The 27,010-nt window shown below is 39.1% G+C and overlaps 1 protein-coding gene and 1 long non-coding RNA gene across 2 annotated transcripts in view; one reads left to right on the forward strand and one right to left on the reverse strand.

The window, feature by feature from the left end:
- The window catches only part of ntn4 (netrin 4), a 30,092-nt gene extending 8,888 nt beyond the window's left edge, over positions 1-21,204 (forward strand). Inside the window, exons 3-10 of the mRNA XM_008400477.3 lie at positions 4,464-4,742; positions 10,138-10,264; positions 11,074-11,259; positions 16,341-16,554; positions 17,348-17,442; positions 17,689-17,757; positions 19,401-19,574; positions 20,362-21,204. Of these exons, the coding sequence (XP_008398699.2) occupies positions 4,464-4,742; positions 10,138-10,264; positions 11,074-11,259; positions 16,341-16,554; positions 17,348-17,442; positions 17,689-17,757; positions 19,401-19,574; positions 20,362-20,501 (1,284 nt within the window). The 3' untranslated portion in view covers positions 20,502-21,204. The remainder of the gene's footprint in view (positions 1-4,463; positions 4,743-10,137; positions 10,265-11,073; positions 11,260-16,340; positions 16,555-17,347; positions 17,443-17,688; positions 17,758-19,400; positions 19,575-20,361) is intronic.
- The window catches only part of LOC103459150 (uncharacterized), a 48,343-nt gene that overhangs the window by 9,014 nt on the left and 12,319 nt on the right, over positions 1-27,010 (reverse strand). The window lies entirely within an intron of this gene.

Genomic DNA, 27,010 nt, shown 5'->3' on the forward strand with positions numbered 1-27,010 from the left:
CACACACACACACACACACACACACACACACACACACACACACACACACACGCGCACACACACACACACACACACACACACACACCACACACACACACACACACACACGTGTTTCCCTTTTCTGCGCTCCAAACACACACTCTGGCCTCCGTGCCCTTTCAGATAAACACATCCAGTCGCTCTCCGTCTGTCTGCTGGGAAGGAAGTGCCGTTTCTCTGAAGGATGTCGGTCCCATTGGCTAGACGCCGCCGCCCCTCTCTCCCAGAGTTTCCCTCTCTCTGTCTTTCTGCTTCCATCAATGCCCATTGTGCCTGTTTACCAGATTACAGTGCACAGCGCTTTGATGGAATTAGGCCTGTTAAAGCTGGGCTTACTTTACTTCGCACACTGAAACAGGAAGAAAGATATTCAGTGTCCCACAGTGAACTCACAACCTCAGGCCTGAAATCTGTTGCATTTTTTAATGGCAGGTGGGGAAGGCTTTTCATCTCCAAAAGGTGCTTTGAACACAGTCGATCCGTTCGGTCTTTTCAACCTCCAACAATGACGGTAATAGTTGATTTCCTCTGCCACTAATGAATGTGAACGTTTTGAAACATGAAAAAGGATCAAATACAAACTGAATTCATGAAAAGCTTAATTTAAAATGAGCACAAATGAACCTGATCTCGTTTTTCGGGCTGATTTAATTTTTTCCCAGGCTTCAAAAGCCATGCTTTCTGCTTGGAGGACAATCCTCAGCCCTATTTACAGTAAACGAGATTCTTTCTCCGTTCACACAGCGCAACAACTCCCAACAACACAATCAGTCAGCAGAATGTCTAACTTCCTTTTCAAATCGGCTTTACGAGCAGCTGCAGTTGTCAAACTTTGATGAAACTTTAAATGTTTTATCAGTTTGTGAAATAAAGTCGCTAAATATCCCTACAGTTTCTTGTTAAAATCTTTACATTTCATCAAATCAGTTTAAAAAAAGTTTTTAGTTTTAGAGGCTTTCAGGTTTTTAGTATGTCAAATATGTAGAGTAAACCTTCTTGTACTGAAGGACTGAGTGAAAGCAGTTACTTTACTTTTAATTTTTTGGATTTGTACAAAAAATACTTTTAGGAATTTTGTTAATTTGTACAGAACACAATGAAACTGACTCTCCTCTTAAGCAGTCAAACATAACAAAACATAAATCTAAAAAATATTTATCAAATAACGAAAAGGACCAGTTTAAAAACAACATGTCCTTCCAGTTGTCACTTAAATTGCCTATGAAATATAAAAATGTAGTAACTAAAAGGTTTACTTTTGTGTTCAATACCTAAAGGTGCACTAATCCAGATATTTCTGATAAAAATCACATTCATCGCTTTATTTCAAATCTTTTCTAACAGCCTTCCTGCATAGTTAATACTACTGAATGTTGGTGTTTTCTCAGAGTCTGAGCAAAATAAACCAGAGAATGCTGGACTCCAGCTAAATGTATATAAGCACATGTAGCATTAGCTTAACCCTCAGTTTCAAATCTCCGCCTTTGCTTATTTTAATTGTATGAAGTTCTCTAAATGTCCTGTGAATAAATATGTTTGCCCATTTATCCATAACAACTGGAACTTTTAATATCTAGCAGTTATTTTCACAATTTACCCTGAGCGCCCCTCAGATTAATTTCACTCTCTGCTACGGCGAGAGTGAAATTACCGTAATAACCCGATATTGACTGGAAAGCACAACGTCTCCCCTTTCAGAAACCGCTGGGATTTTTCAGATAGAGCAAAGTATTGTAGAGTTATGGTACCGCAAAGTTGGCTGGATCGTCACAGACACATTTGGTCTAGAAGGGTTAAATTGACTTTTAATGGCTAGACATCATGGGGTTGTAAGAAAATCAATTGAAGATAAGCCTGAAGTTTAAGTAGGACAGATGGCGTCATCCAGAAAAAATATTTAGTCACCTGTGTAACTTTAGTGCAGTTTAAACCTCATGAGGTTATTTGATTATTTGGAGGAAAACGCCTTTAAATTTCTAGGTTGGGTGCCTGTTTGTTAGGTCTTCATGTGGCCTCCTATTCCTGAAATCAGCAAACGAACACTACATAAATCCTGATATGAGCTCATTCAAGCTGGATACTTTGCTATGATTTCTACATGGTGTCATCATTCAGCTTTCATTTGGGTCGTTCTTCTATAGGTTGACTTTGAACCAAGAAAACGTGACACTGCACTGTCCCAGTCCAGCTGATGGTAGGACACCATGTGACTCAAAAAGATTACATCATAAACCTGAAACTCACATTGAGCCTTTTCATAGTAGGACACTCAGAAAAACACAGGCGTCATCAGCGTATTTGCATATTTTTAGGTTTTCTCTCTAAATTTAAATGAAAACAGAAAGAAATAAAAAGTTCAAAGTGGGCCGTAGTGGGACTGTGATCTGTCAGTGCGTGTTTGAGTGCATGCCAGCAGCGGTGTACGGGTGTGCTCATGTTGCCGTGGCGTTGCCGGGCTGTCATCGGCCTTTTGTCCAGTCCTGAGTTATGTGGATCTGCATCTTCATCCCTGGCTTTGTGCTGCCCGGCTCTTCGTGCACTCCTGTGGACTTGGCGCCCCCTCCTCCTATTTGTCGTGTTCTCTTAATCGTGGATCACAAAGCCGTGCCCCTGGGACCTCATCGAATAACGAGGAAGTTAATAGCGCTCCTCCCTTCACCCTTCCAGCCAATCAGGGTGGAGCACCAAGATGTTTCCTATACATTACCCAAAATATAAACGATATCAACTTGTTTTATTCTCCAGCCAGGGTTTGGAAGTGACACCAACTATTTACTCCACAACAACAGCAGTGGTGTTAGTTGCCAGCGGCAGCAATAGCCATGGCGATGGCAGGCCATAAAGGGATTGTCAATTCAAAGGATTTTCAGGGAGCAGACAGAGACAGAATGGCGAATGCACTCGTGCAAGGATGCCCAGCAACATCAAGGTCACCTGAGGTTACATCCAATGATGCTGGGGTGTAAATCATGATCCTAAACCAGCTCACAATAAAGGAGCAGATGAGCTGGACTGGTGTGTTTTATTCTCAATAAACGGACAAAACCCCTCAAAGAAGAGAATGAAGGAGATGTTACAGATCTTCAAAGGACAAAAGTATTTCAGATCTAAAAGTCTTGAAAATGTACAAAACTTGATTTACTGGTCTCTGAAGCTACATTTGGTAAAATAAAAAATAAAACACAGTAAAACTCAAACACCTTTCTACCAACTTCTTCTATCCAAAGACTCAAAAATGTCTCCACTCTAATTGGCTTGAAGTTACTTTTAGTGACAGAAACATGATGCTGTTAAAAAGCTAATTGCTGACAGAGTTTAAATTTGAGAGGAACGGAAGAAGATTGCGACAACTACGTTACTGTAGTTCAGTTCAATTATTACAATTAACAACCAAACTGTACAGAAATGACACGTTTAGCTGCTTCCATTCACTTTATGTTTTATGCAACCACTGAAAGGCCTCCCAAAATTGACCCTGTTCACTTAATCATTGGAGATGGCAGGATGGACGTTGGAACTGAGGATCCGGAGCGATGAACTGAGCGACTGAAGTTGTTTTGCCAGTTTATTCATGGCTTCTGCTTGTTCGAGTCAAGCTAATTTTGAGCGTAACACACCTGGTTGGGGCTCATAGGCGGCGGTATGTACAGAAGTTTGAAACAGCTTTAAAGTCAGTTTCTAATCACTGTTCAGCATTATGGTGAATTATAGGCAAACAGGATTCTCCATAGATTTTTAATAGATCAACATAGTTGAGATTTTTCCTGAGTAACTTGGCAGTTCAGGAGTCTAATGGGTTCAGGATTTAATAAATTGCTAAACTCAAACATCTCTCTACTATGTTTTATGTGTAAAAACATGAGACCTACAGGTGCTTTCATTCACTGTTACTTTGTTTTCATAACGATTTTCTAATTCTGATAAGTTTTTTGAGAAAATGTGCTGTATTTGGGTAACAATGCTGGTCAGAACAGGAGTAAAAATTGCAACGTTTACTTGAATCTTGCCCTTGTAAATTACAGGCAGTAATTTTTGGGAGTTCAAAAGTTTATGCACTTGAGGAATTAAACGATTGCACAATTGGACGGTGTGTGAAACTCAAACACCCTCCAACTAATTTCTTCTATTGAATGGTTTAAAAACAAACATCAGTTGCTCCATATATTTACTTTATATTGCAAATGGAGTGAGTGACAAGTGTTACTACACCATTAAGTGTGAGGTATTTGCTATGAAAATCTGTTTTGTTTGGACAGTTTGGCTATTTTCAGATGCTAATGGGCCGTACAAATGCCCAGGTATTTCAAACATAGAAGCAAAAGTTACACCAGACATGTCAAGTTTCTTCAGGTTTTCTTTTTTAACTGCAGTTGGAGGATTGCATTCCACGTCATTAACTCAAAACGTCTCTCTCTGACTGCTAGGTGATTTATCGAACCCTCCCGAAGTGGCAGTCGCTGGATCCATTCGGGTTGGAGGGCCAGCAGCAGCTGAGGGTGACCAACATCCGGATCCGGCTGCTGAAGCACCAGCCGTGCCCCTGCCAGGTCAAAGGTCTCGCCTCTACAAGGAAACCTCTTCCTGTTCAACACTTTGCCATCTACGACCTGATAGTGAAAGGAAGCTGCTTCTGCAACGGCCATGCCGAGCAGTGCGTCCCTGCGCCCAAATACCAGCCCACCAGAGACCGGACCAACCACGTGGTAAGAGCAGAAACGCCTGGGAAGTTTGACCCAAACTGCAGGTTCTTGATAATTTGGCTACAAAAGTTTATAGATATAAACAAATGAAAATTTTAGCATTTTATAGGGTGTTTTTTATTTAAATCCTGAACTGACTTTTCACATCAGACTGGCAAGTATAAGTATTATTTACATTATTACATTAGAAACTATGTCTTATTTTTATTTACATTATTTTTCAGAAACATCAACATTTATGTTTTTTGTTGCTTTAAAACTTAAAAACACAAATAAAATGGTATTTCTTTGAAAGTGAACATAAATTTCCTTTAGTAAATATTTATTTACAATTTTGCACCTCCAAACAATTTTTATGTAGCTGTATGTTGCAGACCCTTTTTTAAAAATTATTAACATTTAATTAAAATGCTATAACATGAGCTTAAACATACCATTTATGCCTCTTTAGGCAGAGCCAGGTTGTTTTGGATTTTTTTTTTTTTAACTTAACCAAATCTTCATTTTAAAACTGCCTTACATAATTATTCAGATCATCTTTGTCTGATATTTTAACTTGTTTTGAATGTCTGACAAAGAAAAAACTGAATAAATCAGTAAGGAGGAACTGTATGCAAGCTTGGCTGTGACCTATAATTTACTACGATTACGGCTTCTGATGGAGACTTTTTAGGCACTAATAACTACGTCCAAAAGCCTTTAAGTAAAACCGTATGTCCAGTAATAACCAGACATAACCGGCTGTATAATCAAATTTTGTGAGCTCATTCTTTTCCTGAATTCTTGACTGAAAAATATTTAGTGAAACTTTTTATTTCTACTAGTAATTACCTCTCTAATGCTAGTAAACTTGTTTTGTTTAGAAAAAATGACACATTTTTCCAGTCTTTGATCATTATCTGGCAGTAATCACACCCTGTGGACGTTTATTCTTGTTTCGGTGAAATTGAGATGTTAGGACCAGACATCTTAAGAACAGCTTAGTTTCTTTGTGTCGACTGTTTTGTTTATAACATTTGAGGAGGGGTCACCTTTCCGTCTTGGTCAGATAAACATCTGTTTATAACAGAGTCAGAAGACGGACGTTTGTGTTTGTTGATGAAGGTGTGAATCTGCGATGTTTTGGCTTGAGTGTGTCATGGTGGAGAGCTTATCGATAAATCTCCACAAAAACAAATTTAAGACACACAACTGGGGAGGTATTTCTCAAGATAAACAATATTACTACATCGACTGTTAGGCTTAAATTTGTCTTTAGACCGCTAACAAAATAAACATTTGTGATACAAATCTCGTGTTTTTACTTTTATAGAATGCAAACAACACAGTTATTTCAGCTGAATGTGAAAGTCGTCAGTTAACAGCACTGAGACGGCAGATCTGCTTAATATTGCTGGATTTCAGGGCTGCATTTGTCACAGTTGATGGTGTTTAATACAATGAAAAGTGGGAGGAAATATAATCTGTGGCCACTTTAATTCTGATTTAAACTTCAGGTTTTACTATCAAAAAACTCACCAGAAGTCAGAATATCCAACTTCAAAATCCAATAAAATAACTTATAACAGTGTAATAGTTCCAGAAGTAACTTAATTAGCTATTTTAGTTTATATCTTATTAAATTAGCTGCAGTAATAGTACTGCACAAGATCTGTCAGCAAATATGGTACTTTAATATTTAAAAACATAAATATGGAGATAAATTTCTTGTGTTTCGCTTATAGTTTTATCACTTTTAGATGCTAAAGTCACAATCAGACTGTTTATGGCTTTGACTTGTTAAATTAGCATCTGTAGCTATTGTTAGCATTTAGCTTAGACTGCTAAAGAGCATCTATTGCCTCTTAATGTTAACTTAGCTTAGCTGCTAGAGTCACAATCAGACTGTGACTCGTTCACTTGTTAAATTAGAAAATCATTTCCACAAGATCGTCCTGACCTGAAAAGCAAGTAAACATTTCAGCTTCAGTTAATTAGCATCTGGAGCTATTGTTAGCATTTAGCACAGACTGCTAAAGAGCATCTATTGCTTCTCAGAGTGTATAAGTTTGAATTATAAGAACAGATAACCTGTTGGGTTTTCCCAAAATATTGAAGGATGTCTCTTTGCTACTTTGGTTAAGCTAGCTGACATGCTAGTACACTAGCAGCTAACAACAATTAAACCTAATTAACCAAAATGTTTGACTGGCACTTTGATGAAAACTAAATTTTAAATGTTTTCTGATGTTTTAAATTTAAATGTAATAAAAACATTGTTCATAGTTCCTTGTATCATTAATTAGTCAATCTGTTATTTACTCAAAGACACCACAGCCCAACATACCAGACACAGATAGCAACTAAAACGTTTTCATCTCTAAATCGGAAATAGAGCAAAAACATTTTTGGGATATTTTACATGATGAATACACAGGACGATTCATGTGTTTCCTTTGAGACTAAAGCTGCTGATATCTGATTTATTGGGCACAACCCTTTAAATCTGAAAATCTGACTATTGCCATGCCAAGAAATTCCAAGTAGCTCTTTGGTTTTCACAAGGATTTCCTTCCTTTGAGGGCAGAAAATCTGGCCTTTAAACCACAAGATTCAAAAACCCTGCTCTGCTTGTCAAAGTAACTCCAGTCATAGAAATACTCATTATTTGCCTTTCCACAGAAATGTGTCTTACCCCATTTAATATTTTTAATTTTAAATAGTCTTTTTCTTGCCTTGTTACATTTGCAACGTGCGCCATCCAGGTCCAGTCGGTAAACACGGACAGGTTACAAATACCTTTTCCTGCCTATCAGCAGTTTGCTTTGTGCCTCCATGTTAGCAGACAGCTGCTGGTTCTGGCAAAACCCAAACAAGCAGAGCAGCACCAGACATGAGATGAGAGTAGAGATTAAAGCTAACCTCAGGAAGGACAAAATAGGGTCGCGTGTTTATTCATTTTTAATTTTTTCAATATAAATTTGAAGTCTTTGAATTCGGCCTTTTGATGTTGACTTTACTCACATCTGCGCCTGTTTTTGTCCACCTAAAGTATTCTTAGGAATGCAGTGTTTTGTCTTCCCCAAGTGTGAGCTGCTGTGCAGTAATCAGCAGAGAAAGTTTCCCCGGCAGTCATTACTGCTCAGACATGAAGACGAAAAGGGCTCGTTTGTTTGTTGTCCCTCCACAGGGGTTTTGCGGTTCAGGGTGATTACACTGTCTGATGGCTGGCCACAAAGCCAACACACACTCTGTCACATCCACGGTCTGCTACTGTTGCATTACCAGCAATTAGTCCACTAATTGAGAGTAGCTGCTTCTGAATCCATGCGCCTTTCTTTTCATGTCAGTTTCTAAATGTTCCAGCTTTGTAATATTCACACTTTTTAGTTGAAGCTTTTCATGTGAAATATGACTCATTTGATCATTATCTGTGGTTTTGTCCGCGTTTGTTTTGTAAAAACTTAACTTCAAACGTACTGCTTTGCCTTCTTTGCTACACCCACCAAACTCAACATTTATACTCGCATGTGAAAATGGCTGCAAACAGATGCGCAATTATACAACCGTACATCTTTGAAAAGCAGAAGTGAAACCTCCTGCACAACCAACAAGAATACAGCAAGTGATTTCTGGATGTTAAGTCAACAACAAAACACTTGCCTTTTCCAGCAGCCATTGTACAGCACATATAGTGGTGAAACCAGCTGACAAAGCATGCTGGAGCTCAGCTTGGGTTGCTAGGTAACGGCGGATCTCCTCTGGCGTTGCTAGGTGACGGGTTGGGCCTGCTGGTTTGTGACATTATATTCCAGAGGTTTTTGAAATGGCTTGTTTTCCAGACACCAAAAAACATTATTTCATGTTTTAAGCACCTGAGCCGTCTGTAGAAGCAGTAGAAGCCCAAAAGAAAGCATAAAAACAAGCAAAAATATTAATTTTGCAGAACAGACCCCCTTTAGATGTTGAACTTAAAGGAAGAAAATGAGGAAAAGTTCCACGTTTGCAAAGTACTGTTGACTTTACACCACTGGGCGTGTGCAGCTTTCAGTGTGTACATGCATTAACTATCCCTTATCACAGGATGGGAAATGTGAAATGGACTTAAATACCAGCTGTCTGCCCTTTTCTCCTTCACGTCTTCCTCTCCTTTCTGGCTTCCCTCTCCACCAATTCATCACTTCTCCATTTTTGTGAAACGTGTCATCAGGTCTCCGGCCTCTTGCTCGTCTGGCCCTCTCATTTGTGCGACCGCTCCCCCCTGTCAGTGTGAGTGAAATGTGTGTAAAGGCGAGCGTGTGGTGCTGGTTCATGCAGAGGGCGTGTTGTTTACGACCCGCTCCCATAGCGTGTGTTTAAGGCTGCTCTCAGATCAGCGTATCGCACATCAGTTGCCGTGGGAAACAGACGCAACACTCGATCTGCGTTTTGCAGCTTTGGCAGGCTTGTGTGCGCGTTGATTAGTGCCTACCTAATCATTGTATAATTGTGTGTCCTACATTACAGTTGCACAGTGTAACGCAAACAAATAAAGAGCTTCCTCAGATGCTTCGACCCCTCTCCCCCCATCATTATCCAGCATGCATGGCATTCCAGCTCAAAGGAATGACAAGGAGATTGTTATTGTGCTCTCTGCACCGCATACTTTTACTCTTCTCATACACACACACTTATAAACGCACACACAGGCCTTTCAGAGCAGCGGCCTGTTTTTATTTCCAGCATTGAAGCAAAAATAATCACCAGTCTGTCGCTAATTTTAGGAGAGAAATGTTAATGGAGAGAAAATGTGATGATTGTGATGAAGAAAAAAATGGCACGATTTGGAAAATAAGGGTAGTACATCCATTTACGGTATGACACGACGGCGTATTAGGGCCTTTGTAGTTAGAAGAATAAAGAGTGCTTTTTTAATTTCTGAGTTTTTCTTTGGCAAAAATGTATTTTCCATCTGCAATGTCCCTAATACGTGATCAAGTGACGATGCATTGAAGTTGTGTTTTTTCTTTCCGATTTCTCTTGGAAACATAACCTTTGCTGTGCAAACCAACATGTGATTTGATGTTATTTTGATTTACAAACTGACCAATATCGTCTTGAGGAAGCAGCAGAGCCTCCGTTTCTGCACCTGATTTAAACTGAATTGTTTTAAGAAGAGCTTTAAATTGTTTTCGCTGATTATCTTCTGCCCCAAAAATCCAAAACTAATTTTCTGTCTTATGCATCTCAATCACCACTACACGTCTATTTAAATATATTGTACTTTTCTATGTTAGTAGCTTTAAAATCGCCTCCTTCTCATCTTTACGTTGTAGGATTTTTTCAGTTGTGATAAAATTTGTAAGTATACATTAGAAGGGAAACTTACATGAAAATTCTGTTTTCTTTGTCATTATTTAATATTCACTTTTTATGGCAGGTTCATGGGAAATGTGTGTGCAGACACAACACTGCAGGAGATCACTGCGAGCGCTGCGCTCCTCTTTACAACGACCGACCCTGGCAGCCCGCCGACGGACTGACGGGCGCGCCGCACGAATGTCGCAGTAAGCTGGACAAACATGTGTAATTCATTAAAAACTGCTGTGATGTTTGATTGTTATTGGTCTGCAAAATGTCAAAGAATTAAATTTTAAACCAAAATAATTGACCGTTGATTGGCATTTAAAATGTGCCCAGCTGTTTGTAAATCTGAAATCCAATCACTGAATGCACAGTAATTTAGCACTACTGATAGCAACGCTCTTGAAGAAAACTAAAAGATATTTTCAGTGTCAGTAGAGAGTCTGAAGAAGCAACTTCTGCAAAAACACAAATCTTACCAAGTAGTTTTGGTCTGGTTTCTAGTGCAAATATCTTAGTTCACTTGAAATAAGACAAAACTAACTTACAGGTAACATTTGATGAAAAAGTACAAGTTCCACTGGCAGATTGTTTCACTTACAACAAGAATAATTGACTTAAAACAACATCCTATATTTTGCTGACAAGTTACTTTTGGGTTAATTTATATTTTTTCAGATGAACTAAAATATTTGCACGAGAAACTAGACCAAAATTAAATGATAAAATTGTGGGGGGGTTTCTACAACATGTTGAGACATGCCTGCAACGAGAGAGAGCAGCACTTTCAGCAGACAATAAGAAGGCTGAATGTCTTAAAGAAAAGTTGCTCCAACTTAAAATATCTGCTTTATTCTGGCTTTAAACTCAAATCGTGTTTTACAACACATTATAAAAATCTAAAATCTCTTAGTAGAAGCATGAAAAATCTTAATGTTTGACCAGGAAGTTGTTACATAACAAAGCCAAACTCCAGTGTAAATATTGTTGAATTCTTTTATTTCTCCACCAGAGTGTAAGTGTAACGGACACGCTCAGAGCTGCCGTTTCGATTGGACGGCGTGGAGCGACTCCGGCCAGCGAAGCGGCGGCGTCTGCGCCTGTCTGCACAACACCGAGGGGCGTCAGTGTGAGAAATGCAAAGCTGGCTTCTTCAGAGACCCACAGCGGCCTCACGCGGCTCCAGACTCATGCAAACGTAAGAGTCACTAACGCAACGCTGGCATAACACTTCATAAACACGACAAATCTTTATCTAGGACGAATTTGTTCCAGTTGTTTTGAAAAAGCTTGACTTTTGTCTCTGTAGACCATAAGATAGTTTCCATTCCTTAGACCAGGGATTGTTTTTGTTTTGGGCCAAATCCTGAATGCTCTTAAAGGGCCGGTTGTTGCAGAACATATTGATAAAACCTGGTCACAAACTGTTAAAATATCAATATATTCTTAAAATGCAATAATATTAATAAACATCTTTTCAGTCCCTCCAGGATTTTGTGATACTTTTTGTGATTTTTTTGCAATAAAAAATCAAAGTTTTTGTGGTAATAATTTGGAAATATTTGCACTTATTTATGATGGTAAATGGGACATTTTATGTAGATCACGGACTGTAATCTGATATTAATTAAGGCTGAGGCAGATGTTTAGCACAAGAGAGAAAGATTCTGACAATTTTTGAGAAAAATCTTCAACAAACTCCCAATTATGCATTAGGGTAAAAAAGTGCAGGGATTTGTTGATTTTGTGTGAATTTCCATGATAATTCTCAACAAACTAGAGGGACTGATTGATGTAATTTGACCATTTCTCATTTTCTGCAAATAAATATTAAATTGTTGCTTGGAATGTCAGAGACATGTTGTCAGTAGTTCACAGAATAAAAGAACAATGTTCATTTTACCCAAACATAAACCTATAAAAAGAAGTAAAATCAGAGAAACTGGTACATTTTAATGTTTTCCAGAGCTGTAAAATTATTTTAACTCTGGTCTTTAAAAAGCTAAATTTCCACATAAGCTTACATTTTGGTCAGTCTGATGATGTAACTTTTAGTTAATACTGTTTAGACCAAGTAAATATTTTTTACTCTTGAGTATTTCTACATGTTAAGGCAGTTCTGCTCGAGTATAATTTTTGCGTCCTCCGCCTCTGCCTGTAAATATATTAGAGCAAATAGTTTTGCCAAAATGACACAACATGAACCGGTGATTAATTACACCCTGTCTGACAAAATGTTGCTGGCGTGAATCAAAATGTTAACCTCCGCTGGCACAGCGCTCATTCTGAGAAGGAACGCTGAAGGAAGGCTGCGATCACAAGCCGGGACCTGTCGGACTGCGCTCAGTCCCGGCTGGTACCTGACTCTGAATGAGCGAGTGAGACGGCCCACGCTTTATCCACTGTTAACATCGTAGTTAATCATCAGATGGCGGCATTCCTCGTTCTTGACTCAAGCTCCAACACAAGGCTCCCGCTTGTCCACGTCGGCTTGTTTTGCCATTTTTCAGACGTGACTCAGAGCTCAGTTAGCTTGGGGATAATCATTGTCAGGGGCTGTAAAAATGTGAGGGTCGTTTCTCCTGCGGGGACGCAGGGGGTGGTGCTGCCCTCCGCTGATGAGGACGACTTAAGTAAACATGAGATAGTCATCCATAAACAGCGCGGTGGCTACATTCACCCTCTGATTATCTGTCAGATTTGACCGAGTGAGCTCATTCCTGCTGTATGTGTTTAGGTTCGTCAACGTACATCTCACTGAATTCAGAACAATCCAACAGCAGCAGACCGTTAAACAGAGAGGACGATGTTATCGAGCGCAGGAGAGATGCTGGAAAAGTCTCAGTGTGCACGTCGTAGAGATGATATCTGTGTCTGTGCTACAGACGCACAGCAGCTCTACAGCAGAACCCAGACTCAGTTTCAGATGTAGATCCACGTTTAAAGAATAGTAGCAATAAAGTTCACAGTAAAGGAGTGAAAATAAATCTACCATGGTCAGGCGGATGGATGGATGGATGGATGGAATGTTGGATGGATGAACGATGGATGGAATGTTGGATGGATGAATGATGGATGGATGGATGGATGGATGGATGGATGGATGGATGGATGGATGGATGGATGGATAAATTGACAGACTTTGGGATTAGTCTACCTGGATTAGACAGTAAATCTTCACCACTTCAACACTTCAACAGATAATTTGATATTTTCTGTCGTTGCTTTTTGCTTTTCTTCCACTTTCTGACCCGCCATCTTGCTCCCATTAAGATACATCCAGAAACTAATGTCGCCAAAACTTAATTTTACTCCATCTTTAATTTGGCACATCAGAAAAATTAATCTCATTGACAAGACTGAGTCCAAAATATCTGGAAAAGATGACGACGGCCTTGGTCCACTAACCAAAGGAGAAAATGGATGAACTTCACAAAATGGTTTAGGTTTCAAATCCTCCTCACAAACCGAATGTCTCTCTCCTGTCTGCCACATAACACTGATCTCTGTTGGCCAGTGGCAGTGATAACTAATGGACTGCACATGAACTTAAAGGTGTTTCCCATCATGTGTCTTCCTGGTATCTCTGATAAAGGTCACAGAAGCAGATTCTCCACCTTCTTTACAGCAGCTGTAACCATGTCAGAACTGAATCTTACTGATTATATTGACTGCATCATCTCACCTGTGTGGCTGATTGATCGGGGGGAAAGCAGCGTCTGCATGCCTCAAACACCCCTAAGATGAAGGTACTGATTGTGCAATCAGACTAACAAAAAGAGGAATTTCCCTCTATTCTAGTGAACATTTTTATCATACCAACCTCTGAGAGGCCCTGGAAAGAAACGCTCTCAGAAACACACACCCAAGCAGATTAACTGAAGGTAGGGTTACAGCTGGAGATTACCGTCTATGCCTAGTCATGTCACGCTCATTAAGTGTCCATTGTCTATCTAGACGCACGCACATCCACTCAATCTTCATGTTTTCGTTAATTCACACGCTGTTATCCAAAGGAAGCGCACGTGTTGGGGCTTTGCCTCCAACCAAGGCATGATCTGTTAAATATTACCAGGCTGTGCACTACAACACAACACAGACATCACCTTGTGTGCCTGTTGGGTATACAGAGGTGATATCTTTATGATTTTATGGATACTGTAGTCAGCTCGGTTTTAAGATAAGTTTATCTTATCTTCGCAGTGGTGGACGGTTGATCTGAATGACTGCCTGGTTTGATTTTGAAGATAAATGTGACATCGTTCAAGAGAAGGCACTGATGCTGTGGTTCATTAGCTACCAGCAATCACATGGCATCAGCTGAGCGTGGCGCTGTTGCTGGTGTTTCAGAAACTGCTGATTCAGTCATTTCTGTAAACCTCACAGGTTTGGTCAAAAAAGAGAAATCATCCATATGTGTTGCTGATGTCAGAGGTCAAATGGATGGGAATATCTTGAACCTTGAAGCAGAGGGGAAGTGAAAGACCTCAACAGGTCAGTTAAAAACAGACTGTAACCTACAGATGACCCAGTAACCCCTGAATCCAGCTCTAACTCCATCGTTCTGCTACTTGTTACCAACAGCCTAAGATCCTTGAATTTCTTAACTTGAGATAAAGTCATCCACAACTCGGAAAACCATATGAGTGGCTGACTCTCATACAGGTTGCTTCACAATTAGTGTACATGGCTTGAAGACCAACAAGGACAATATAGTCAATTTGAGACGTTGACATTCCCAAAATATATAACCTTCTCTCCATGAACACCACAGAAACAAGGGGCATCCCTGGAGGAACCAAGACCAAACCAAGCTCCTCTGCTTTTAGACCATTTTGACGTATTTTGGTTTGGTTACACAGAAATTACACAGATCAGCATAAAAAGACTGCAGCGCCCCAATACTTTGGTAAAGTTTTCTCAAGATCTGCAAAACATATGTGGACTGGACAATCAGATCTCTATGATCCATCAAAAACCAGATTACTGCTAATTTCCAGGTTTGACAGACATCAACTACGCTCTACCATTGCAAGTGTCCCCCAGAGAACTTGCTGAACCCGCTGGTTATGGTACTCAGCAGTCATTCATCCAGCAGCCCGTCGTGTTTTTGAGTTAAAAAATGTTTGAGTTGACGAGAAATTTGAAAATATCACTTGGTAAATATGTGCTATTGAAAGATTGGAAGAATAACACCTGAACATCAACTATAAAGTTTTAAAAATGCAAACATTTTACAGAACCTTAAATAAATAAAGCAGTGCTAAGCCTGGTGGTCCGCCAGGCTTACAATACATTAGGTGTAACCCTGTATTGTGACCAATAGGAAAATTCAACTGCAGTAGCCACATTTCAACCCAAAGAGGGAAGCACTAACACTTCTTGTTTTTTTTAACCAAGCATTGCAGAATTGAGCAGGTTTACATGAAAACATCCCAACTTGCACAGTAAAATAAAGATAGTACCCCCAAGGACCAATTTATACAGCTTATCTGGAATTTAGTCACTCTTTAAAGTAACACGGTTACAACAACCAAACACCAATCTTCTCCAATTTTAGTGCAACAAAAGCCTTCTAGGTTTACAGCAGAAGCCCGTTCCTACCAAGGCAACTACAATCAACTTTTACGGAGAGAAACTTCCTCAGAAAACCGTCTTCATGTCCCTTTCTCCAGGCTCCAGATAAGAACAGGTTTATCCAGCAGGCCTGGCATCCTCTCTGCTCCCAAAAAATCCCAGCACACAAAAGTTTTTCTCAAACTGCCAGTAAAAACCTGGGTGGACGTCACAATGTTGACATAAAAATATTGCTTTTGGAGTTTGTTTAAAGAACACCACATCAGCGCGCAATTAGGCGACGCGAGGGAAAGAGAGGGAGAGTCGTAATGTTTGTGTAGAGTTTTTGTCCTTGGACAAATGTTGGCTGGTATTTAGGTTTTGGACAGACACTCAGAAAGCTTTTTTCAGTTCAAAGAGAGCAGTTTGTGTTGGTTATCATGTCATAAAAATGAACTACAAAGGCTTGTTGGATAAGAAAACGATAGAGAGCTTTGTCTCCTACCACACCAGACAAACAATAGTGCAACTGTTGAATGATAAAACGTCTAACCGATGGTCGTAAATTATTATAATGCAGTTAAAAGACCTTCAGACTTTGTATTTAGCGCCAAGTTGTTGCAAATAAACATATTTTTTTACCATTTTATCCATTTTTGCTCTAGATTTAGTTTTTGTCGTAGTCTGTGCATCAAAATGTATCGAACTTTTCTCATTTTTCAGCATGCAGCTGCCACCCAATGGGCTCCATGCCTTTTCACGTCACCGACGGCTCTCTGTGCGACCCTTCCAACGGAAACTGCATTTGCAAACCTGGCGTCGGCGGAGCGCAGTGTGACAGGTGCATGGTGGGATACTGGGGCTTTCATGAGTACGGCTGTCGCCCATGTGACTGTGCAGGAGACTGTGACCCGTTTACTGGGGACTGCATGTACGGGTAAGTAATAAAAGACGAAAATCAGCATATTCATGTGTTAGAGTGGTCTAGTCAAAGCCCAGATCTACAATCCAATCAGTGATGAAGCTTTAAATTGATGTTCAGACAATCCAACATGACTGAGCAGACGTTACTCTGCAATGAGGAATTGCTGAATTTAAATGCTGTGAATGGTAACAAGCCAAGAAGGAAAACACAATTTAAACAAATGCTACAAAATGTTCTAATAAAAAACCCAGTTAAACATCCAACCAGAATTACAACAGATGCATGTTGATGGCTGCACTGTAAAATATCTGTATAATCTACAGTGAATTACTGGCAGCAGGGATAACAGCTGTAATTTTTACAGTAACCTTCATGTAATTTAACTTTATTACAGCTTTACTGTAACTATGGACATTTTACTGTGATTTTATTGGTCTTATTGTAATTCTATCACAATTTTACTATGGTTGTAGTGAAATATTCAGATTTTGTTACAGTTTTACTGTAACTACAATTTTATCGTTATTTTAATACAGTTTTACTGACTTAATCACAATTTTACTGTAAAAGAATGAAAGTAAACAATAGACATTTAACAGTGTGTGTGGTTCTGGCAGAAACTTTATGATATAAATTCAAACTTGTTGACCAAATTCTAGTTTCTTAAAGTTTTATCTAACCAAACGCCAGCTGACATGAAGTAACATTCTCACTTGAACTTTACATTTGGAGATTTTCAGGGCGCTACCACCTATATTTTCCAGCCGTACAGATTCAGTTTTAAATGTGTGATATTCCATTGCAGCTCCGATCTGGAAATATACAGCCTGGATGGAAACTCAAGTGAACCAGTCAGGATCTTCAGCCCACATGAACTATTTTCTGCTCTCCACTACTCAGGTGAGATTCATCCTTTCACAACAGCCCAGTGAATCAGACATGAACATTTACGCCGTAAAAGCTTTCAGATAGATGAGAGAATGAAAAATGCTCCTTTTCTCATCAGTGACTCCCTGTAAGCTGCAGCATTTACAGCCACATTCCTCACTGGCAGGACATGCGCTGTCCAAGACCTCACAGCAACACGCCACACATGCAAGTTATTTGATTATGTTACAAATCGGTGCCTGTGTCTGTTCCCTGCAGAGAAGTGCGAGTGCAAAGAGCAAACGCTGACCAACAGTAAACTCTTCTGCACCATGAACTATGCATATGGTAAGAACTTAAGCATCCACCTCTGACCCGTCATCAGGGTCCAAACACAACCAGACTAATGTAAATTAATGCTAGCGCTGCAGCTAACGATTAATTGGTTAAAAGCCTTAATATTAGGTAACATGCAAACAAATTCATTCAGTTCAAGAAAACAAATATTTTACTGCATAGAATTCAATAGTACAGCATTCTTTTGGTGAATTTGAAGCTAAATTACACAAGTTAAGGAGTTTTGAGTAAAACATATATGCAGACAAATGTGGTTTCATCTTAAATGCAAAATGCATTTTGTACAGTTTTGACTTAATTATTGCACTGAATTTGTTTTCTTTTTGCAAGTGGCCTTTTTTGAGTCTGTATATTCCAGTTAATTACTAAATTAGTTGACGATTATTTCTATAATTGATTCATCTTTTCAGCCCTAATTAGGTTTACTGGTAAAACTACATTTGTTTCGGTGTCTGGAATTACCAAATCACACAAAAACAGCTTAAATATTCACATAAGGACGTTTAGGGTGAGGCAGAACAATTCAAATACCTGGATTGTTTGATTATGTGTTAGGAATACAGAGATTATTGTCCTGAAAAAAGATAGAAAATGCTTGAGATATAAATGGAAGTAACTGGGAAAAAATCTATAATCTATGTATGTGAAAGTAGAGAGCAGGAATACCTTCTTTAATAGATGTGCCAGTAATTAAGTCTGACTAAGCAGACAAACAAATGCAAGAATACAAGTTTTAAAGTTTAAATGAATCTCAAAGCACACTGTGCTAAACATCGCAGAATCATCAGCATAGAAGTTAATCAGTCTTACTAAATTTGATAACAGATCAGCTCTCTCAACTTTCCACTTGCATCTTTATATGTAAGCGATTAGCACATGCAGCAAATTTCAGTATTTTAACTTTACAAACCCGGTTTAATGTAAAAAAAAAAATATGGTGACTTTAATTTAAAGGGCTCTGGTGGGAGCTATTTAAAGAACTTGGAGTAGAAACAATATTTCCTATCTGAATGCAGCCAGAATTAGCTATTGAAGTTACATTTTTGTCTCAAATGTTCATTTTCTGAGAGGTGAATTATAAGAAGAGCGCCTTTAAATCTCTTAAAAACTAAATTATCTCAGTTCTTTTTTTTTGCCACAAGAGGTGTTAGCTAATTACACATTTTCAATTTATGCTTTCAAAAAAATATTCTTTTGTCATTTTGTAACAGCTGCAGCAAATAGAAGCTACTTTTATTTTACCCTCTGATGTGGTAAAAATATGGGTTTTAATTTACTGAATTGTTTGTTTTCACAGCCATTATTTTATGCTTCTTGTGTTTTCTGTTTACTTCACAGTTGTCTTTTGCCTTTTATCACGCCAGAGTTTGCTTTCCAACTTCTAAACTTGAAGTGCAGTGATTTATTTTTCAATTGCTTGGTCATAACCCATAAATTAAATGATCTAGTGTTTAAACTCACACTAGTTTCTACTAACTGTTGTGGTAATATCTTGAAATTTTTCACTTAAAGCCATGTATCCCCTTATTTTACTAAAGTTAAGATTGAAATATTTGTTTGAGAAAGCAGAACAGTCCTGACTCTGGAGTTTGTATTTTGCTTTCAGCATCTGTTTTCTCCTTCTTGACCTTCAGTGCTAAAGGTGAAAGTGCTGTCGGCCCACGATAAAGGCTCTCACGCCGAGGTGGAGGCCAAAGTTCAAAAGGTCCTCAGCCACAACACCAAGCTGAAGATACAGAGAGGTCAGGTCACGCTTTACCCCGAGTCCTGGACGGCACGGGGCTGCACCTGCCCCATCCTGAACCCAGGTCAGACTCAAGATCCGCAGTTTACAACGAGATGCAAAAGCATTCATTTAGTTTTTCACAAGCTAAAACCGTCAAGTCAATGCACTTAATTAGGATTTTTTGTGATAAAATGAACATATACCAGTGAAGTGGAATGAAAACTTTAGATTTAGCTTCTTCGATTGAAAGAATGTGGCGTCCTCTGATCAACACTTCTACCCAACTCTACATAAATACAAAAAGCTGTTTTAAATGATTTCATTAGTTTATTAAAAATGCTTTACAAACTAAACTTGGTTTGAAGAGATCTAAAAAAGCAAAGCATCATACCATGAGCTAAGAACAAAAGAAGAAATTTAAGTATAGGAATGATGACCTAGTCAAAGTCTGGACTTCACTTCCATTGAGATGTTTGTTCATTGCTTAAAAAAAACTCCAGTGTTTTTCAATTTTAAAAATTCAGCAAAGAATTGTGGGTAAAGTTTCCTGCAGTGACATAAAGGAGTCATTTCACATCACTTGATGATGGTTTCTGCTCTAGAACGGTATAAACAATTATTGGGTTTAAGGAGCAGATATTGTTTACACATGAGGTTGGTAAAATTTGCTTAGTGATCTAAAATATTCAACTGCGATAAAAAAAAGAAAAGAAAAACAGAAGAATCTTTGAAAGGGAAAATGACTTTTCCCCTCTCAGTGAGAAAATACAAACATTTTCTATCAGAGTAATTTTTGGACACAAAGTTGTTCAGTCATTAAAAACAGAAAAAAAACTTTTTAAGACTTTTTTAACTGTGTTATCCAACAGGTGTGGAGTACTTGGTGGCGGGTCACTTGGACCGTAAGCAGGGTCGGCTCCTGGTCAACATGAAGAGCTTCGTTAAGCCGTGGAAGGCCAGTTTGGGTCGCAAAGTCCTCGCGCTGCTAAAAAAAGACTGCAACTGGTAGACGGAAACGGAGCGGGGAGTTTCTAGTTTCCTGCTTTTGCTGTTGGAGCAGCTTTTGAGGGACTGAACCGCGATGAACAAATCCCTCAATCTCTCTGCTGTTGTCTACCGACAGCATAATACCACTGCTGGAGGTATTTTTATTAAGAAATGTCTCCCTTGCACCTGTGCAAACTTCCTCTTGCGTGATTATGTTCGAGTACAAGTGGATTTCACCAGAAGCGCAGAACTGCTTTTCCTCCTCTGCAGCACTTTAGCCTAAGATGGACCAAGCCAATGCGGACGCACTAAGAAGAGGAGGAGGAGAAGAAGCAGCAGCGCCTGGAGTGGACGCATCACATCTCCACATCATGGAGCGACGCCAAGCAAGCCATAAAAACCACGACAGGTGGTTAAATCCTCGCCAGTCCAGGTGTGTCTGTGATGAAATCAGAGCAAATGGAGACCTGAATGTATTTCCCCCCCGGCTGAGGCTGAGTGAGGCTCAGTCCAACTCTGTCGTTTTAGGTTTTAAACCAACTAACGTTTGCATCACAGCATAATGTGATTCATTTCATATTAATACGCCCCTTTGGACTCAAAATGCTCTTATTCTTCCCTCCTTTGTGCCCATGTACAGTATTATTTGTATATATCTCTATAAATATTGTCGCTCACCTCTTTGTTTTTTGTTTATGGTGATATTAAAGGATAAATCCAGCCTATTGCAAGTTTGGTCCAACTCTTTTACAGGTCCTTCTCAAAAAATTAGCATATTGTGATAAAGTTCCTTATTTTCCATAATGCAATGATAAAAATTAAAGTGTCATATATTTTAGATTCATTGTACACCAACTGAAATATTTCAGGTCTTTTATTGTTTTAATATTGATGATTTTGGCAAACAGCTCATGAAAACCCAAAACCCCTGTCTCAAAAAATTAGCATATCATGAAAAGGTTCTCTGAACGAGCAGGTAACCTCATCATCTGAATCAACAAAGTAACTCTAAACACCTGCAAAAGATACCCGAGGCTTTTAAAAACTCCCAGCCTGGTTCATTACTCAAAACCGCCATCATGGGTCAGACTGCCGACCTGACTGCTGTCCAGAAGGCCATCATTGATGCCCTCAAGCAAGAGGGTAAGACACAAGAAAGAAATTTCTGAACGAATAGGCTGTTCGCAGAGTGCTGTATCAAGGCACCTCAGTGGGAATGAAAAAGTGTGGCAGAAAATGCTGCATAACGAGAAGAGGTGACCGGACCCTGAGGAAGATTGTGGAGAAGGACAGATTCCAGACCTTGAGGGACCTGCGGAAGCAGTGGACTGAGTCTGGAGTAGAAACATCCAGAGCCACCATGCACAGGTGTGTGCAGGAAATGGGCTACAGGTGCTGCATTCCCCAGGTCAAAGGTCAAGCCACTTTTGAACCAGAAACAGCGGCAGAAGCGTCTGACCTGGGCTACAGAGAAGCAGCACTGGACTGTTGCTCATTGGTCCAAAGTACTTTTTTTGGATGAAAGCAAATTTTGCATGTCATTCGTAAATCAAGGTGCCAGAGTCTGGAGGAAGACTGTAGAGAAGGAAATGCCAAAATGCCAGAAGTCCAGTGTCAAGTACCCACAGTCAGTGATGGTCTGGGGAGCCATGTCAGTTGCTGGTGTTGGTCCACTGTTTATCAAGGGCAGGGTCAATGCAGCAGCTATCTGGAGGTTTTGGAGCACTTCATGCTTCCATATGCTGAAAAGCTTTATGGAGATGAAGATTAAATTTTCCAGCACAACCTGGCACCTGCTCACAGTGCCAAAACCACTGGTACATGGTTTACTGACCATGGTGTTACTGTTGGCCTGCCAACTCTCCGGACCTGAACCCCATAGAGAATCTTTGGGATATTGTGAAGAGAAAGTTGAGAGACGAAAGACCCAAAACTCTGGATGAGCTTAAGGCCTCTATTGAAGCATCCTGGGCTCCATAACACCTCAGCAGAGCCACAGGCTGATTACCTCCATGCCACGCCGCATTGAAGGCTGCAAAAGGATTCCTGACCAAGTATTGAGTGCACAGCTGAACATAATTATTTGAAAGATGACTTTTTTGGTATTAAAAGACTATTCTTTTATTGGTTGGACGAAATATGCTATTTTTTTGAGACAGGGATTTGGGGTTTTCATGAGCTGTATGCAAAAATCATCAGTATTAAAACAATAAAAGACCTGAAATATCTCAGTTGGTGTGCAATGAATCTAAAATATATGACACTTTAATTTTTATCATTACATTAGGGATAATAATGAACTTTATCACAATATGCTAATTTTTTTAGAAGGACCTGTATTTCAGCAGATTAAAAAGCACTTCAATAAACACTTCAGCAGCATAAACTTGTTTTTTCCTAAAGTTGTTGTTTAGAAAAAAAACAACAACTTTCAGTTAAAATGTCTCCGTATTTTTATTGTTAAAAGCAACTGTTTTATTATTAGGTCAGTAGATTTTTTTGTATTTTTACTTTTAGAAATGTATTTATTCATTTATTGGGTTTTACGTTTATGTCTTGATTGAATAAGATGCTTATTAATGCCTTTCTATGACCTGAACATGATTCTGCAGGGTGGCCAACGTATTTCAAGAGGGAGCCATGGCCCACTGTTAGAAGCTGCAAAAATGCTAGTTAGAATATCTCACTAAAATAAACTGCTAAAACAAAATATTAAGTATTTTTGCCTTGTTTCTAGTGCAAATATCTTAGTATATTTGAAATAAGACTAAACTAATTTACAAGGAACTTTTCAGAAAGATACAGGAGCTGTTTTAAGTAAATAATTCCTTAATGTTGATTTTAAAAAGTACTAGTTTCACTGGCAGATTATTTCATTTTTACCACAACTTTTTCCCATGTTATAAGTGAAACAATCCACTAGTGAAACAAGTACTTTTTCATCATTACTAAGGAATTATTTACTTAAAACAGCTTCTATATCTTTCTGAAAAGTTCCTTGGAAGTTAGTTTTGTCTTATTTCAAGTGAACAAAGATATTTGTACTCGAAACAAAGTAAAAAATACTTGGATTTTTTTGTTTTTGCAGTGTACTTTGAAGTTTGAAGTTAAAATGCAGAAGAAAATCTGAAGTAACATATCTGGGTTATAAAAAGCTCTTCTTGTCAGTGGGAGCTTGCATTTGTGTATAGAGCAAAAACCCCAAACACAATCACAGCTCAACAGCAGTGGATTTCACCACACAGGCCTTGAAATAGTTCACATAAATTAGGCTAAAATATCCTTATCAACCCATCCTCTCTCTCACACACACACACATCTTTTCAGATCCAGTCATCCATCAGTCTCCTGTACAGTCGCACCGCACCGCAAAATGTAAACCATAACAGAGAGAGCCCCCGACCGGCACTCTGTTTGGGTTTAGACGGAGAGCTTGTCTTCCGCTCGCGACGTGACGCGTTTGGCCGAAAGGTGCGAACACATTCCTGGCGAGTCGAGCGGCTCTCTGGGTCAAAGGTCATTCACCTGTGTCCACCTCACCAGCCGGATAGCCTCTAGTAGCCATATTTCCTACTTGCTGACCTGTTTAAAGATTTGTGGCTGGAGGTTTCTGTAAGCCGTTTTCAGACAGCAGGGTGGAGGGTGAATGAGTGCAAATGGGCTGAATGCTGAAAGAAAAGATTAGAACAAACCTGCTATATCTGCAGACAACATGCGTCCCCCTCCACACCATCCATCATATTTCTGCAGCATGATACACTTCATGGAATAACTACACATTTTTACCGGTTCAAAATGGAGTAAATTTCTGGAAAAAAAAATTTTTGAGATCAATTTGAGATTTTCTAGAAAAACTAGGAAATTTCTGAGTTGTAGAGTCAAAAATTTGCTTTAAAAAACTACAATTTTTAGATTGTCTGAAATTTTCTAGAAACCCCCCCTCCCCCAAAAGTTCTAAACTTCTTAATAATTGTTGAAGTATAAAGACTTTAAGTTTTGCTGGGTTGGGACAGTTACCACAATGCCAAGCTGGAAAGACCTCAGCAAGAAAAAACCTTCTACTGAAAATACTCAACATCTGGGATGGCTTATAAGAACTTTTCTGGACAAACTGAGCTAAAACATTCAACAGTAACAGATTATTCAGCTGAAAACATTTAAATGTGTTAAGGAAATCGTTACAATTTCACCCCAAAAATCCGAATGCCCAATTCTGAGATATTCTGAAAAATGCACTTTTCTAGATTTTTTATAACGGGACTAAACGTCTTTCTAAAATGATAAATGGTGTTTTTTTTCCAAACAATGTTTTTATTATTACCACATAATTTTTAATACATTCTCATATGCACCTCCAGATGAGTTCATGAGTAAACAGCAGTAGTTTAAATATTTGTCTTCAATCAATTAAATACACTACAAAATGCTCCCAACTGTGTAGATTATTTATTGGGCTGCAACTCATATTTTAGTAATTGATTATTCTATCGATTAATCGGTCAAAAAAATATATTATAAAAAATTTATTAAAAAACACTTCGGTCCATTTTCTGAATTTGAAAATAAGCATTTTATTATCTAAAATCCAATAACAGTATTCCTTCAGGTTACTGCTGATTATTTTTAAGGATGAATCTGCAGTGTAGGGCTGATCTGGTGATTATTTTGGATTAACTATTTAGTAATATAATAATATAGCAAAATATGCTTCATTTTGCATTTATTTATTTTTTACAGAATTTGAACCAGGTGAAATGCCACTAAAGGGGCTTTGAGTTAAACATGTCTACTGACAAAGGATTCTTTCCATCTTAAATGCAAAATATGTATATTTTTAGTACACTTTTGGCTTAATTACTACTCTGAGTGAGTTATCCTTTCAGGAAATTAAATTTTTGAGTCTGTATGCTCCAATTAACGGATTACTAAATTAGTTGATTATTTCAATAATCAATTAATCACAATTAATCGTCTCAGCCCTAATAATTGTTTTTGTTCACATGAGAAAGAAAAGGTTTTAAATAAAAGTTTCACAGAAAAAGAAGTGTTTTCTGTTCTGTTTAAAGGCATCATTAATCATTTTCTGACATTTATCCAGTGGCTCCTGGATTCAACACAGAAGAAATTTCAAATAACTAGCAGCAGTTATTCACCAAAAGCGTCAAATCTGGAGTTTAAAAACACAGAGGAGTTCTTCCATGCGCAGAGCACCTGAAATGTCCCTCTGGGGAGACCTTTGGATCAGACCAAAGGAGGTGTTTGTGGGAACCGGCCTTGAGGAGCAGACACAACAGGCCGCCGCAAACACACATTCAAGCACAGACCTCCTCTCTCACTCCCTCGTGCTCGCTCGCCCATTGTCCCAGGATTGACTGGCCATTCTCAGCCTGTGATGGAGATGTCCAGCGGGGGGTTGCCTGCTGTGGGAACCCAGTTGATGAATGAGTGTTTGGCATGCTAGCGTTCTCCTCTGGCATAGTTCGCGCCAGTATAGTTTTTGTGTTATTGTAGTAACGGCGAATGCATGCATGTGTGCACGCCTGTATGAACACAATGCCTCGCTTGTGTTGCTATAGAATGGAGTTATGGCCTTTGTCCCGGCAGCATTCTTGTGTTGCGGTTGGCTCTGGAGTGCGTGGCAGCTCCTGGAGGCCGGGGGACAATAACCTCCCCCACCTTCCCGTCCCCTCACAGCCAGCCACTATGCACCGAGACGGACGCCGCCAAACCGGCTGCAAACAGCATCCAGGATGTAAGAAGCGACAGGTAGAAAAAAACACATACTAACGTGGAATCTTTTCACATCGTTCCAGGTTAGAAACCTCCATTTCCTGTAATTACATCATCAAGTCCTTTGCAGGACGTCCAGTTCTTTACAAAATAGATGAAGCTCAGTTAGCTTTCGGCTTTCAGTCTCTTTAAGTTTAAGATTAGTACTTTGTGTAGGCCCTTGTGTGCTCTGATGCAGGCTGAAATCTGGGCGTAATGATGGCTTCAAGTCCTGAACCTTCAGAGACACATAAAGACGATTACAAAGTCGGCCCTTTATCACCTGAAGAACATATCCAGGATTAAAGGACAAATGTTGAAGAACAAATCTGGAGAAACTCATCCATGCGTTTATCTTTAGTCGCCACAGAGTCGCAGTGGTCAAAGTACAAAGTATACATGGAAAAATTAATTATGAATTTAGGGCAGATATTTGTACAGTGATCAGAGAAGGAAGGACAGGATGATGGACAAAAACAGATGGACGGTGGGAAAACAGAATTGATGCATGGAATTAGAGTTTGTTGGTTGGATGGATGATGGACGGTTGGATGGATGGACGAATGGTTGGATGAATGCTTGGTTGGATGGATGGATGTTCTCCTACCAGCATTCCTCTAAACTTTCAGTTCAGGTTTATTTACTGAACTAATTTCCTCATTAGTTCAGTAAATAAATATTTTTCTCCCCTGGAGGTTTCAGGTTATAAACTTCACTCAGAAATGGGAAGTTAAAAAACTTCGACCCGATAATTAACCTTCC

Source organism: Poecilia reticulata, chromosome 23 (assembly GCF_904066995.2).
Source record: "Poecilia reticulata chromosome 23, P_reticulata-male-v2, whole genome shotgun sequence".
In the NCBI taxonomy this organism is placed as follows: Eukaryota; Metazoa; Chordata; class Actinopteri; order Cyprinodontiformes; family Poeciliidae; genus Poecilia; species Poecilia reticulata.